The following is a 16198-nucleotide window of genomic DNA, read 5'->3' as shown; positions in this document are numbered from 1 at the left end:
GGCCTTGCTGGTGAGTCCTCCTGGCTTCCCCTGGGTCCTACTGCCCCTGTCTCCTGTCATCTTTGACAGGCAGCGAGGAGCAGATAATTATTAATCTTTTAAACTTTTTAGGTGCCCCATGGGTTGGATAGAATGGCCTGGCGGGTTGGATCCAGCCCGCAGGCCATATTTTGCCCACCCCTGCCGTAAGTATGACGAAAAAGTAACCCTTGTTGTTGTACTAAGGGCCATGGTGAAATAGCTGCCATAGATGATGCCAGTGCAGTTAAGAAACCCTATCAGGGCACATCTAGGCATGACATCCTACTGGTTGGATTGGCAGAGGATGCATGATGCCAACATTTTCTAGATGGATCAATAATTCTCTCAGGTGGCTGCTTCAGCTGTGGGCTTACCTTGGCCAAAATGGTGTGCAACAGACTGGAGGCTATCAGTTTTCACCAGCTTCCAGATGGCAATTGCCACCTTCTTCTCTACAGTCCTAGGCACCCTCATGTTGGTGGCTTGTCTCTGGAGTGACAGGGCTAGGTTAACACACATCTGTACCCAGGAAGGTGGCCTTGCTCATCCTGAAGTTCTGCTGAAATGGCTCTTCATCCAGGTCCTCATGGCAGTTTGCTTCTACCTGTCACTGTTTGGGTCTCTGGCTCAGAAATAGTTATATGGAGTCTGGAGGTGGTCCCAGAGGAAACCATTCTTTATTACTTCTTCCCCTGGAATCCAGTCCCCAGATATGCAGTCCACATGGCACAGTGAGGGTCATGGTGTTTTCAGCTGCCCTGCTTTGGCATACCAGCTAGCAGACAATTTAGCATAGATTTGTAAGTCAGGAGAACAGATCCAATACTTCAAAGCTGGCTCTTTATGAGAAACTGGAAGGTGAGGAGATGGTAGGAGTCCATTCTTTGTTCCTGCTAGGAAGGAAATGCACATAAAACTGGCTAGCCTTTCTGAGGTGAAACTAACTGGCCTGCAGTGGCAGAAAGGAACAGAATCCTGAGTGTCAATCACTCTCAGGGTTTTGCTTGTGCCATTTGTCTGTCCTCACAGGGTTTTGCTTGTGCCATTTGTCTGTCCTCAACAGCTTCTGGGGTCTGTGACTAAACGGCATGCTGAGATGCCTGATGATCAGCCCTGTAGCTGTGGAGCATTGCAACAGAATGAAATCTGGCACTTATGAAATGCCTCAGTTGGGAGGGGAATATGCATTTTTATAGTCCTAATATGCTACAAATTAGATCTACTTCAAATTAGAGCTGGATTTGAAGCCCTCCAAATATAAATCTGTTCCTACCCTTAGTTTCTCAAATGCTTTATTAAGATGTCCACATTCATTGGGCATCTTTGCACAGTTTTTGTTCTCATGCTACTGGTTTGGGCTGTAAGATGAGAGGAAAATATCCCTGGATATTTCACCATCCTGAGGAACTCTTTTCTGCTTTCTTGTCTGTTGTGGCAGAGTTGTTTGTGAAAGCCTCTCCCTTGCTACATGAGTAGATCTAAAATATTGAAAATGGTAGTGCAGGTGGTCTCATGAATCATCATATTACTCGTATTTTTCTCCAGTTAAAAAAACATTAGAAGCTTTGCTAATATGCTAGGGGCCTATGGCTATAATATTCAATTTCAGATTGAAGTAAAAACAAATATAACTGAGTTTGAGGCGGGGGGACTGATTACCAACTCCAGAGTGGGGCAAGTATCTGGTGCCAGGGGAGTACAGCTGTTTCCTTCCCAGTCTTGCCATGGATAGAACTGCTCCCTCCACCACAACACATGGGTCCCCTAAGCACTGTATCATGGTACCAAAGTGCCCCACTGTCCTTTACTCTCTCCTCTGTTATCCCCCTATCCCTAGGTAGTAACATGCCTTTATTGGAGATGCTGAAGGGTAAGCAGAGAACCCTTATTAGAAACAGATAAACAGAATAATTGTAGAAAAAAATATAGCTTGATTAGTGGAAGATCAAGAGGTGTTACACCTACGGAGTGAAGAGATTAGCAGGAACCAAGGGGGTAATAATAAGCCATGAAATCAGTTGACTCTGTCAGCTGCACCTGAATAGAAATGTAGTTGTCCCTTCCAGGCAGTTTGTTTCAAACTTTAGGTGGAGCGAGAATCAAAGAGAGGTAAGACTGTCCCACCAACCCTCATTCCCCCTTTCCCCTTGATCCAGCCCTGCCTCACTGTCATCTTCCTATACATCTAATAGCCTTTCTGGGTTAATTTTTCTCCTAGGTGTATATATTTCATGGGTTTACATTTTTGTTTTTTTAATGCTACCCCAAAATTGTCCAAAGTCTCTGATCACACCCTTCTGGTGTTTTTAACCCAAGATCAGGATGACATCTATGTAGATGCTGTGTATACTGTAAAAATTCTGACGTATTGCCCAGTGAAACAGTTAAGCTTCTGAATACTGTTCAAATGACAGTCTGAGGAAAGAGTATTTTCCAAATGCAAGGCACGCAAATGCATGCTGTTTTTATAAGGGCACCTTCCAGAACCCTGCTTATATATCAAGCATAGACAAATATTTGGCAATAATCATGTGTCCCAGAATTCCTTTTAGATTGTAGAAAAGGATCCCTTAATGTGTATTTATCTAGTTCTTTGTGTAGTCTATATGTAAGCAAAGGATTCCAACTTTCTTCTCTACAATACTCACTTTGTTGGTGTTTCTTCTGTTACAAGATTTCAAAAGCAATTGGCTTATAAAGCTTTTCCCTAGCATAAAAATAAATTTCAGGACGGTGCAAATCATATGGTGCTTGGGCTTTTCTAGTTCTAAGTCAGTACTCCATTCCTTTTGTGAGTGTGCAGCTGGCTGGGGAACAGGCTCCCCCAGCCTGTTCTCCACCCAGCTCCATGTTCATGGAGCTGAGCAGAGAACAAGCTTCCCAGCTACTGCCCTGCAATTACAGAGCAGGGACTGGGAACTGCCCCAGCTTGGAAAGAGCTGCAAGAGTGGTGTAGGTCCTAGCTTCTTGCCCTGATCCTCCTTTGAAGAGCTAGCAGTGAGCTAGGTGCTAGCTGGCCCATGGGCATATTGGGGCTTGGGGCTGGGATCTTCCCCTCCCCTGCAGCTCTTTCCAAGTCCCTTGATGCCAATCAGAGAGCCAGGGCCAGAAGCTCCCTGCTTCTGAGACAGGGGAGCATTGTCTTTGCCACAGCAGCGGGTAGTCCCTGAGAGCAGGGTGCAATGTCCCAGCCCCAGTGTGCTTTACCAAGCCCTACAGTCTACAGCTGCCTCAGGAAGTGGGAGCAGTTTGCTTCCATTAGCAAATCTGCTTCTACTTCCTTGCACATGAGGATGCCTACCTGGGAGCATATACTTGTGAGTAGTTTACTATTAAGTAAACTGCTCCCAGATCTAATGCATATGTAGACACTCAGTAAGTCTGGATGTGTAGGCAGGGATGCTTACTGTGCAGTAATTTCCTTTAATCTCAAGTAAAGTATCTCATATAGGCACGCCCACTGTGTAATATAGCAAATGCATTAAAGATGTTTAGAACAGAATTCCACCCCTTGTCTAGATATTTGGAAGAAAATAGACCTACTTGGATTTCCTTAGTATATGAAGTCTTCTTATAATAAAAAGCAATAATGGATAACGTATCATTTTCTCCACTACTCATTTCTCCTCCTATGAATTCTTAGCAGTTTGGTTATCTGCTGTATTGCCCTTGAAAATATTGTTTTAAAAATAATATTTGCCCTTGCAGCTATATTGCCTGCAAAATGTAAGCGACTGAGGCACAAGTCTGTATGTCTTCCTCATCAGGTAGCCTTTCTGAAGACCAATATATGTTTGTTGTTTTAGACTTGGTGAGAGTATTGTCAACGCTAATTTCCAAGCTGTGACAACAAAAAAATCAGGGCATTTTTCCTACTAGGAGTGCTTGAACTTCCAAAGTTGGACCATCATATTCAGAGGTGATCAAAGAGCTTTGGTCACTTTTGATATGCTTTTAAAATGTGTAAAGAAAAGCAATTCATGTCATTGTGCAACTGATTGTCCTAAAAAGTCCCTTTCAATAAGAGGCCAATTAGAATTTCTTTCACAGCTTTTATAGTATTCTTTTAATCCAAGGGCATGGTTTCAACTGTATTCTCATGCAAGTAGATTAATTCATATGAGCAGGACTTACAGTACTGGATCCCTTCCTTGGAAGGAAATTATAATAAATATTAAGGAAGAGAAGAGTTATTTGTCCCTAAAATTGTGGCATCTTCACATATTGTTGCTCAGAATCTCTTGCTTGTTTAAAAAGTTGGCAAATTTAGTGATGCAAATCTTAGTGATGCAAATCGTTTGGGACAACAGTATAAAAATGAGGTTCTAATGTGCTTTAACATTGTTTACATGTAAGAATTTTAATAAGCAGTGTTTAAAGAAACTACTTAATTTTATGTAGTTCCTCACAAATCTGTTATACTTAGTAAATATGGGGGAGTGTAGAAGATTATAACAATGTTCACTGTAATGCATACATGTATTAAAAGCCTTCCTTAAGGCACGCACTATGGGTTCCATTGTCATACTATTAATAAGATTATGAAGAGCAGCTTGCCCAGATTTTTCAGGGCCTATGCTACCATGCTGGGTTGTGCTGAGCTCAGATTGAAGGATGGAATGGAAGGAAGGATAGAAGTTCGGTGTCCCATTAAAGCGGAGCCTGTATACGACCATCCTAAAAAAAGGTTCACATTATATTTTAAGCTACCAAAATCAATAATAGTTGCCTCAAACAGAACATGAAAGGTTGCTAATTTGCTATATTTAATTTAGCAAAGTTGCATAACATATATTCTGATTCTAAATGTCACAAAGTCAGTAGTTTATACAGTGCTTGTATATTTTTAGAAGCATTGATGATGTAGTGGATACTTTTTTGGATGCTTGTTTATCAGATGCAGCACTGTCTGAAACACCTATATATTGTGTTTCCTTTATCTGGAATCTCTACTGTATGTAAGGGAAAATCTTACATTGATTAAGACAATGGACAACTTTACAATATTTAGAAATTCCTAACAGAACTGAGCAGTAAATCAAAATTGCTTTCATCTGGACAACATTACCAATTCTAGGCATAAAGAGGACATCAGAATTCCCAGCACTTGGTTCTTTCTACTTGTAATGATAATTCATCTTCTTATAACAGTTTTTTATTGCGTGGTGGCTTGGTGGTCGTATGTATGACGTCATTTACTTGGACTTTTAGGAGTGACATCATATGTACGGCTGCTAAACTGCTGCATGGGACATCATTTAAGCAGTTTTCTTCAGAAGAAATAATACTGATCACTTACAAGATTTGCCATATATCCTGATTATTAAGTTGTGGATTATTTATTTCTCTTTAATAAAAAATATTATTTTTATGAACAAGACATTCTACTTTACTGCACTTATTACCTTTCATACTTCCATCTAAAATAGCTGATGGATGGGAACATTTCTTTATTCAGTACTGTAGCTGCTAATGAAATAATGGATTATTTAAATGTTAGTTTTCTTTAATGGCATAAATTACATTAGAAAATAATAGTTTAAGGTTATTTCCAAAAATACCTAGCCACAGTGCTGCAACTGTAAATTACCACATTTCAGACTAAGGGCAGAGGCGATGCCTCTGCTATTCTGTATTTGTGCTGGAGTGTATATTTGTGAAAGAGAAAACCTGACATTGTCATTTCCTCTACCTGTTCCAAGAGACTTTGAAATTTCTTGCTATTTGGAGTAAAGATACAGAAATCTCTTTCTTTCCTATATGTCATTTCTAGACCACTAAATTAAGAACCATGATACAACAGGAATATAATAAATAATAAAGGATGAAATAAAATGAGGTAATTACAAAACTTATTCATATTTTGATTTGATTGATTAAGCCCCAACAGTTTAGGATCTGAACCTGAACCTACTGAAGTAAGTAGAAACACCTGCATTTTCAGTAGGTTTTGGCACAAATTCTAAAAGCTACAATGGAGGCTTCAGTGTAAGCTGCTATTCACGAAAGAAAACATTAAAAGGCCAGAAATGTATGTTTCACATTTCATCTATCAACCCTTAACATTTGTTTTGCATTTTTTTGCTGGAATTTTTAATCTGATTTTAAGATTAAAAATACAGTTCATATTTGCATGCATAAATTGTACATATCCAATTTATGTGCCGATGTATTTATTGTACATGTACAAAACAGGTGTTTTATGATATAATACTAGTCACATACATGCACAAGCACCTGTATATAGCTCATCTGATATTTGATCACATATGGAAATATCTGTACATCAGGCTTTTAAATGTTTGCCAGTACTGAAAAAATAAAACTGACTGTCTGTGACTATTGTAGTAAAATGTTCTAATATGTATCCCAATACTCTTAATAGTTATAGTATGCCATAAAGCAGTTTCTGTGTCTAATAGGGTTCATATTTAGCGACAATCATCTCTCCCTTCTAATTTCACTGGATGAAATCTTGGCCTATTGAAATCCACTGGAATTTTTATATTGACTTTAATGAGCCAGGGATTTTATCCTCTAATGACTACAAAACAGTCTTGTTTGATACTTATTTAAATTTAAAAACTATGTGCTAACTACCAAAAATATTTAACAAACTAGGACTCAGTTCTTATCCATTCTCTGCCCCTACAAATATATATACACATTCAGATGTTGTCCTGAAATCATACATCCAAAAAGATTTTGCCATTCACTTCTCTAAATTGAATGTGTCCTTTTATGTGTGGCAGTTGATATAATTGATTTTTAAGAGAAAAAAGTCTTAATTCTCAAAAATTTACAGATCACAAGAGACTATTACCTCCTACCCCATAAACTTGAATTACAATAATAAATTATTATGCCTTCATGTGCTAAACATACATTTAATTCATTTTTTCTGCTGAAATGTCTTATTTTTTATTTCAGGGTATGAATGATACCTTTCTGTCCTATGTGGGCTTTGGGAAATGTACTGCCTTTCTAAAAATTATGCTTAAAAGATTTTCTAGGTAAAGTTAGAAAAAAATGGAAAGATTTTTTAAACCACTTAATATGAACTTAAAATTCTAACATATACATATTTTTTTCCGTTAACTTTTCTAGTTCTCTCTAATGGCAGTTTAACACTGTTTATAATTTGGGACCATAAGTTTACCTATCTTGCCTGGCACTGCAAATCTTTGAGTTGATTTTGATCATGTTTGGCCAAACGGATTGGAAGATCAGATCATTCCCCTATCTATTAATCATCTATGTAAGGAAAAGGAAATTGTATAAGGTTTGCACAGAACCAGGGGCTCTGCATCCAGAACTTCCCAAACCTCAATGGTGGGCTCTGGAAAGCACGTAGTGGCCCTATGATCATTCTGGCGTTCCACACTGTTCTCACATCCTGCTGTCGCCATCCTTTCTTAATGAATATTTTATTAATTTGAAGTTAAATGGCTATATGGATAGATGGGCAGAATAAAATAAGCAGAGACTTGCTGTAGCAATTGAATATTTTAGAGTAGCCTCATGGAAGCACTGAAGTTAGCAGATTTACACCAATGTAAAACTGGTCATACTCTAAGGTCATGGACTTATCACTTCCAACTGTGTCTTTGTGAGTACAGACAGAAGTGACAATTTGTGCCCGATCTGGCCCCTGAAAGTGCTCTACAGCTGTGACCAAACAAGTGCATGACTGCAAAGCACTTTAAAAAGGCCTCATCACAAGAAAACCTGAACCCTCATTCATTAGAGTTCAGGTGCAGATGTTACAAAATGGGGTGGTTTCAGTAACTTACGTCTGAGCAGACTCTCAGCCTTGAAGCCGTTTTCAGCATGGGAGGGAGGAAAGAGAGCAGAGGGAGTTCAGTCTGGGGGGTTTTCAGCCTGTGCTGGAGGATGGGGTGGATGAATTGCAGTCTCCACCCCTGACCCTGAGGGGTTTGTTTGGGTGTTTTTGCAAAATTAGACTGATACAAAAAGTAATTTCAAATCGTGTTGATTTTTATTTATGCAATTCCAAGTGCTTGTTTAAATTATCAGATAATATTATAAAACTTAGCAGGCCCACACATTGAGTGTCCCATGAATGCCACCGATCTCATTTGAGGTACGCTCTTGAGAGCCCTTAAATGAAAGTTCAGTCCATGTTTTGTTACTGAAAACAGAAATTTAGTAAAAAGGAGTCATTTTTATAAAACCAACATTATGGCTAGTCTTTTGAAAAGTCTAGGTTTAGGATAGTAAAGTCTGTGAAATATAAGTACTTAAATAAAAGTTGTCTGATTTTCAAAGCCATCTACAAAGCCCTTGGTACCAGACCATGATGGCTTAAGGACAGAAGTACAAAAGCAGAAGGTCACACAAAGAAATCCTTGAAAGCATAGGGACCCATTCACCTTTGCCCCCAGAGAACATTTTCCTAGGCAAGAACAGAGTTAGAGAGGAACCAAGGGCAAACACCCTCCCCTTCACTCTACTTCAGCCTTCAAAGCGGGAGTGGTGCAACAGCAGAAGCCCTATCCTACAAGCCAAGCAGGAACAGCACTGCACTGCCTAGCCTTCGGCCAAGCCAGGTGTAAGGATATGGCAGGAGCAGCAGGGGTCTTTTGAGTCCCCCAGGGCAGGTAAGTGCAAGGCTACTCCTGCAGTGTCCCAACACTCAGCTTTTATAGCTGAGCAGCACAGGGCTTTTCCAGCTCCACTCCTACAGCTGGAGGGGGAGGTACAGATGCAACAAAACAGTGTTCACCCCCACCTTTTCCCCTTGAAGTTTTGCTAAGGGCATCAAAACTTATAGTTACACCTCTGGAGATGTAATTTCAGGCTGGGACATCCATATAAGGTATTTGTACACCAATAAAGCAAATACAGATTTTTAAGTTTTTATCAAGCTTTTAATAATCCCTTATGTTACCATGTTTCCAAAGAAAAGAACTTGGATAAAAATCCTGAGGTAATGGTGGGGGAAAACTACTGCATTTACAATTTGTTTTGCAAAAGTAAAAGACCATAATAATCCTAAACATGTGCAGATAAAAGGCCTTTGAAGTAAGGGTTATAGAGATTTCTGAACCTCACCTCATGCTTTTTATTTTAGCCTCCTTGTTTACTCATTTAAATTAACAGATTTTCCTTTCTGTACAGAGAATGGCTCCAAGTCTTACTTCTACTATAAATTATACTGATCCTACATTAGAGCCTGTAGTAACTGAAAACACAGCGATACGACAGAAGATAATAGATTCACAGTACAAATGCTATGAGAGGATGAACAGAGCTCCTCCCTATAGAAAGAAAGGTAAAAAAGAGAAAAGCATCTGATCCTACATTGACATGTTTTCTTTATCACTGTAAAGGAACATTTCCTTCTGTGTGCTGATGCATAGTCTTCCTGTCAGCCTTCTACTTAGTACTAACAGACTTTACATGAATTTAACACCCTTTTATGAGTCTCAGGAAGGAAAGGCCTTGGAGAACTTGCTGAAAGTGAATTATCCTCTCACCATTGGAGATTATTCCTCTCTCACATAAATGAGGCATATTGTTGACTCAGTGCCGTGAGACTTGAATTGCTGCTGTTCATGCTTAGGGAATGTCTATTTCTAGGACTGTCAGTTCAGTAATTTTCATACAGCTACTTCAGAGAGAAAATATAAATAAAAATGTCTCAAATATAGATGTCAATCTATTCGTTTCCCTCAACTAATTTATTTTCCCGTAATTAGTCCATTATATGACATCTTTCTGGGCTCTAAATTTCTAAATATTTTGCACCAACTATATCAGCACAAAGATTTATGGAAAAATCCAGATTGGGCCTCTTCAGGCATTTCCACTTTAGGTTTAAGCATGTGCCAGGCCCTAAGAAGTGTCAAAGAAATGGAGTTGAGCTCATAGGCTCTATAGGGAGTCAAAAGGTAGTTAGACATTTCTGAAGGGCAGTTGAGAGAGTCCAGATACTGACTAGAGAGCCCCACACAGATAAGTAATAAGAATAGTTAAGCAAAGGGGTGTGTCTGAACTCCAATGCTTCTCTGGGACTTAGATGTCTGACATTTGCTCAGATTTGTATTGTTCCTTAAGCACCTATACTAAGACATTCTTACATTTAAACAGGCTCCCTGCTCCAAAGGTTGAGTCAGTCAGACCCAGTTTGGAACTTAGCATTCCTATACAGTCAATGGAGGGAGTTTGCAAGTACCTGAATTCAGGTTTAGGTGTATAGGAACCTTATATAGAGACTAGGGACTCATAGATGCCTCCAAAAGATCATTCAGTAAGATCAGAGGCACCTTTAGGCAAACAACAGGAAATGCTAACAATACAGATGTACCAGAATTCCTGCCCCCCTCCAGAGTTTAGGGCTTAGATGCATGACCTTGTATAATTTATGCTCATTTTGAACTCCTGGAACATAATGCTTATGAAATTCCTTTTGTTGTCAGCATTGTTTATGTGGTTTGCATTGGTTAAAAAACAGAAATAACCCTAGCTGCACAGAGTTGAATAAACAGGCATATTGTAATTACAATATAACAAGATTATCACTTTCAGTTACTCCTTTTCTGGTCCCATAAGCCTTGCAGTATTGGTGGCCTAGCTTCAGTAGAGGGGAATTTGTCTATTTGATAGCTCTTGGTGTGGGTTTGAATTCTCTCAAGATGAAAAGGGCCTAAGAACCCTAGCCTCCCACTACCTAGACAAATCTTCAAGCCTTTAGGCAAGTGGGAAAAAGATGGACATCAACACCAAGCTGAATGAAATGCTACCAGTGGGAATTAGGTGCATATTTTCCCCCCAACCAACAGAAGCCTCTCCTTGCAGGGACTTCAGCAGCATTCAAATTACCTACTAAGCAACAATGTGAATTGCTAGGGAACTTTGGAAGGAATTGAGTTTCATGCTGCACCTAGACATGCCACCTAAAACACTTTGGAGCATGCACAGAAGACATAGTTTAGATTTGGGTGGAACTGTGCAAAATCAAAAGAAGGGGTCCAGAGATTTTTCCTAACATGAATGAATAACAGTTCTAGTATAGCTTGCATAGAATAGAATCTTCCTCTAGACACTGACAACCCATAAAAGAGCTGGATTATCTTAACAGAACTTTAAATATCTTGGCTGCAGACAGGAAGGATCCCTTAGTACAGGAGTTGCAGATGAGAGCTGTAAGATGACATGCAGAGGAGAAGAGGACACCCCCTCCCCCTCTCCAAGCTGTATTTTAGGCAGCCTGGCAAGAGGGTGAAGCCTCAACTTGAAGAGGCGTGAAGATTCTGTATACTGCTGAAGTCCCTAGGGCAGCCTGGGAGTTTGCTATAATGTAGATAGGTGCCCAGGTCTTTCTAAGTTAGGTCTGTGACTCTCTAGTCCCCAAATTAACTTGTGTCTGGTGCAGCAGAGGCAACCTAAATTCCCCTTGCCCCCGGCTATGAATCACTGCACACAAAACCACTCTGAGTGACTTCTGGGAAAAAAAGTGTTTTTTGTCTTGTATTTCTGAAATGGTCTTTCCTCTGTGGCAGGTATTATTCTATTCAAATTGTAATTTCTCTATAGGACCTGAGGTTTACAGTGGACAATAAGCTGAATATTAGCCAACAGTGTGCCCTTGTTGCCAAGAAGGCTAAGGGCATACTACCCTTGCCAGTAGATTGAGGGAAGTGATTAGTCCCCTCTATGTAGCACTGATAAGGTCACATCTGGAGTACTGTGTCCAGTTTTGGACCCCCACTACAGAAAGGATTGGAGAGAGTTTGGCAGAGGGCAACAAAAATGGTTAGTGGGCTGGGACAGATGTCTTACGAAGAGAGGCTGAAGGAACTGGACTTATTTAGTCTGGAGAAGAGAAGACTGAGAGGGGATTTAATAGCAGCTTTCAACAGTCTGAAGGATAGTCCAAAGAGGATGAAGCTAGACTGTTCTCAGTGGTAGCAGATGACAGAACAAGGAGAAATGATCTCAAGTTGCAACAAGGAAAGTAAAGGTTAGGTACTAGGAAAAACTCTCTCGCTAGGAGGGTAGTAAAACACTGGAACAGGTTACCCAGAGAAGTTGTGGAATCTCCATCCATGGAGGTTTTTAAGACCTGGGTAGACAAAACCTTGGCTGGAATGATCTAATTGAAGATGGTCCTGCTTTGAGCAAGGGGTTGGACTAGAAGACCTCCTGAGGTCCCTCCCATCCAACCCCAATTTTCTGTGATTCCATTTTATCACTTGATAAATGCATACTTGATATATCTGGTGGGAAAAATATTGTCATGTTATTTTCCCTGAAAGCCTGTAGAACATATCGAACAACAACAGTGTATTTCATGTCAAGACATAACATGCATTTTCAAAATTAAGCATAGAATCTTAAAAATTAAGCATAGAAAGCCCAGATTTCAGTATCTTTCAGAAACATGCTTAAAATGCTTTCTGATTCTTCTGTTTTTCTCCTTTGATTTCACAAAATGATGCTTCAAATCTTTCAAACCCTGGGAGGAGAACAGGAGAATGCTTGAAGGAAAAAACATAACTAGGACTATGTGACCCTCTCTCTGACTGAAATAACATAATAGTTTGCTAATAATCTGAACAAGTAGCTTAGAACATCTGTCTTGACAATGGAAGAAAATACACATATACAAAAATTCTTACAGAATGAGGAAGATAGTGCTTATACCAAGAAATTTTATACAGTAAGTCACAGCTGAAAATTAAACTTGTAATATTTAAAACTTCCATTTTTAGATAGCATGTCTATCTTAAAATAACAACTACTGGTGCAAGGTTTTCAATCTGTCATCTTGTAAAAATGTAAAAATCTTTGTACATCTGTTATACATGTCATGGTTTTTTAAAGAAAGATTTAGGTCATTGGAAGACCATTTCAGAAGCACAAAGGGAAGTTTGGGGCTGAAACTGCTAACTTTCAGCATATATTAGGACTCTACCTATTGTTTGCAGTTTTTAAAAATCCCTACTTGTGACAATCAGTAAGATTCATGCAAGGCACATTTAAAGTCAAGAAGTATTTTTTCACTCTCCATTCTGTGAGTGTTTTATTAGCACCATAGTGGTGAATAATTTTCTCCTGCATAAAACAGTTAGAACATTAAAAACCAGACATAGATTTTAATAGCACTTATTTATTAAGCTACAAGTGCAATCTTGTTGCAGGAAACAGGTAACAAGGCTGTGATGTCAATTGTGTGCAATCCTGTGTAAATCGACATGCATCCTGGGAAGAAAGAAAAAGAATCTTTGGGCACTTTTACATGTGCTCCAGGGATCGGGGTGACGCTTTAATTAAAGTGGCTCTGAATTAAAGCATTGCAGCATCTAGTGTGTCAGTGTCCCCACGCTTAAAAATGACTGTGGGGGTACTTGAATGAAAGCTCATTCAATGAGTTTTCATTCAAGTGCCCCCATTGCCATTTTGAAGCCCAGAGACGCTGAGATGCAGGAGGCTGCTGGAGCATGGTAATTACCATGCTCCAGCAGACTCTATTAATCAATTACAGCATGTCAGACCAGCCTCTGCACTTGTGTACAAGCACCCTTTCTTCCTCCTCATGCTCCTTTGCAGTGACTAAGTACAATTCTATTAGGGAGCATAGGCAGATACCTTCTAATGCCACTCAAATGGATCTTGGGAAGGAAAGAATACTTCTATTTCAAGTTTGCTTCTTGAAGAATGTAGTCTGCTTCTTGCAGTTCAGCATCTCCCAGTAGTGTTTATCTGGCATGCAGGTCAATATACAATGCATTAGTTAAAAAAGTAACAGAGCAGCCATCTCAATTCCCCAGATCATCCAGGAGAAAGCCTGACTGAGGACCTGGTCCTGCACACCAGTTGGTCCATAGGCTTCACAATGTTGCATCTGTGATTGTGCCTGCAGTGCAGCCCCATTGTGACTTCTGAATAAATGGGTTGTTGGCCTTTAGTTTTTTAATACCGAAACAAAAATGTAGAAACCTGTATATCAGAAATGGCCTTTAGTTGCAGGTGCCTCATTTTTAAATTTCTAACTTCACCCATCTGAGGTCTGATTTTGAGGACTGCTGAGCAATTGAAGGTAAATGGACTGCATGCGTGACTGAAGATTATTCATGTGACTGGTTGTGGTTTTGCAAATTGGGTAATCATGTGCTTCAGAGCCTTGTTGAATAGCAATAGATATCTGGGTTTCCAAAACTGAGCCCTATAGTTAGGGCCTGGTTTATATTGCAGGCCCAGCTCACTAATATTGTGGCCAAAGCATGATGGATACCACCATTTTCACACCCAGATCAGAGGGCTGTTTGCTTTGATAGCTGCTGCAAGCTGAGAAAAGCATTTAACAGCCAACAGCAAAAGCCTAAGCAGTCCAGGGGAGGTGGGGGGAAGGGGTCACAGAAGGGACAAGAGGAGAAGAGAGTTTGGGGATAGGTAGGGGAGGAGCTGTTTGCTCCTCCAGTTGAGAAAGCTGGGACATGGAGGGTGGGGGGTGCTAGAGCCTGACTTGGCAGGTGGCCCTGGCATTAACTAGGGGAGAGGCTGTTTACTTCTCCACGTGTGTGTTCTCTTCCCCCATCCTCAACCCCCAGCACCCCAGTTTTCCAAGTGTTCTCCTCTCCCTGGCCCTTTCACACACACACACACCCCTTCTTCCCTCCCCTGGGCTGCTAGGCTTTTGCTACTGGATAGAGAATGCTTTTCTCAGCCTGCAGCAGCCGTCTTGTTGCAACAAAATGCCACAATATGGCCACTTCCTGGGGAGCTCCCCAGCAAGTGACCATATCGTGGCATTTCATTGTAAATCACATTTATCATGAAAATCACTTGTTTTTGTGATTTTCATGAAAAGTGCAAAATCATGATTTAAACTAGGCCCTAGATAAGGCACAATGCCGAGTATAAAGAAAGACAGCAATGCCAGGTATAAATGAATACAAGTCACAGTGTACTGATAATTGTTTTTTTACTGTAAGAACAAATCTAGAAACTCTGCAACAAATGGACAGCATTATAAACTGGGAGAGTAGACTAGAAAGGGTTATGCTGTTTAAAAAAAATTAAATTTTTAATTCTTCCTAAATTTATAGGTTTGTTCTGTAATCGAACCTGGGATGGATGGTTGTGTTGGGATGATACACCTGCTGGAAAAGTCACAGCTCAGAATTGCCCAGATTATTTTCCAGACTTTGATCCAACTGGTAGAGTATCTTCTTTTATCTTTAGTGTGATAGACTTTAGAATATTCTTGCTTTTGAAAAGGCATGTGCTTCTTATGGTATTTTTACAGCATTGTGAAATCTCAGAGACTTTCAGCAGTGAAATATCCAGCTGTATAGTGATTGCAGGGTTTTTTCTTACTTTAAAGTAGTAGCATGTGTTCATTTGATTTAGCCCATGGATCTCTGAAATAAATTTTATGAAAGCCTCTTGATTCATTTTAATATCTGCCTACCCCTATTCTAGATTGTGAATTTATGAATGGAACAGCATTTATGAACTGTAGCTCTCTTGCCTTCGTAAAATACTGCTAGTATAGCTCAGGTTCTCTGCTGTTTTCAATTGGAAAAGACAATTTTACAAAGCTATTGAAAGAAGAGGAGCAGAAATAACATTTTATTAAGCCACAGAATCTCAGAGCTATTGTTTTTTCACTGAATTATTTACAATGATATTTGTGAGATTGTATTTGTAAGTTAATATGAAATTCATATATATTCTGGGGCTTTATAAAGGTTTGGAATGTTTGTAAGTGGGGGAAATATTTTATCTGATCAATGAATGCGTGATTATGACTTTAGATAAAGGTTGACTCTCTTTGCAACATCATTTGAAGAAGGACTCAATTATGTTTTCAAGTCTATACCTGTCTAACACGGAAAATTCCTTTCCACCTCATACTACTATGGAATATTGGATAGTCTTCAATCAAATTATACCAATCATAAATAAAAACTATGAAAGTTAACATTTTATTGGTTATAACATTCAAAACATTAATAGTTATGTACAATGAGGCTTTAGCAATATGCTTTCTACTAGGTATGGTCCGATTATGAATAAATTGACTAATGCATAGGAACAAATTAATACTTTAGATGCCTCATACTATTGCCAAAAGCCATTATTCAGTGAATCTGTTGCACATTTTGCAATATAGGAATTTCCATACTGAGTCAAACCCAAGGTCAGT

At 39.5% G+C, this 16198-nt stretch overlaps 1 protein-coding gene across 1 annotated transcript in view; it reads left to right on the top strand.

Annotated features, from left to right (window-relative positions):
* The window catches only part of CALCR (calcitonin receptor), a 140682-nt gene that overhangs the window by 9026 nt on the left and 115458 nt on the right, over positions 1-16198 (top strand). Inside the window, exons 2-3 of the mRNA XM_019533292.1 lie at positions 9163-9316; positions 15096-15206. Of these exons, the coding sequence (XP_019388837.1) occupies positions 9163-9316; positions 15096-15206 (265 nt within the window). The remainder of the gene's footprint in view (positions 1-9162; positions 9317-15095; positions 15207-16198) is intronic.

The sequence above is a fragment of the Crocodylus porosus genome, unplaced genomic scaffold, assembly GCF_001723895.1.
Source record: "Crocodylus porosus isolate Cpor-Errol unplaced genomic scaffold, CroPor_comp1, whole genome shotgun sequence".
Classification (NCBI taxonomy): Eukaryota; Metazoa; Chordata; order Crocodylia; family Crocodylidae; genus Crocodylus; species Crocodylus porosus.
The sequence above is the reverse complement of the archived record's forward strand: the minus strand, read 5'-3'. Positions and strand labels throughout refer to the sequence as shown.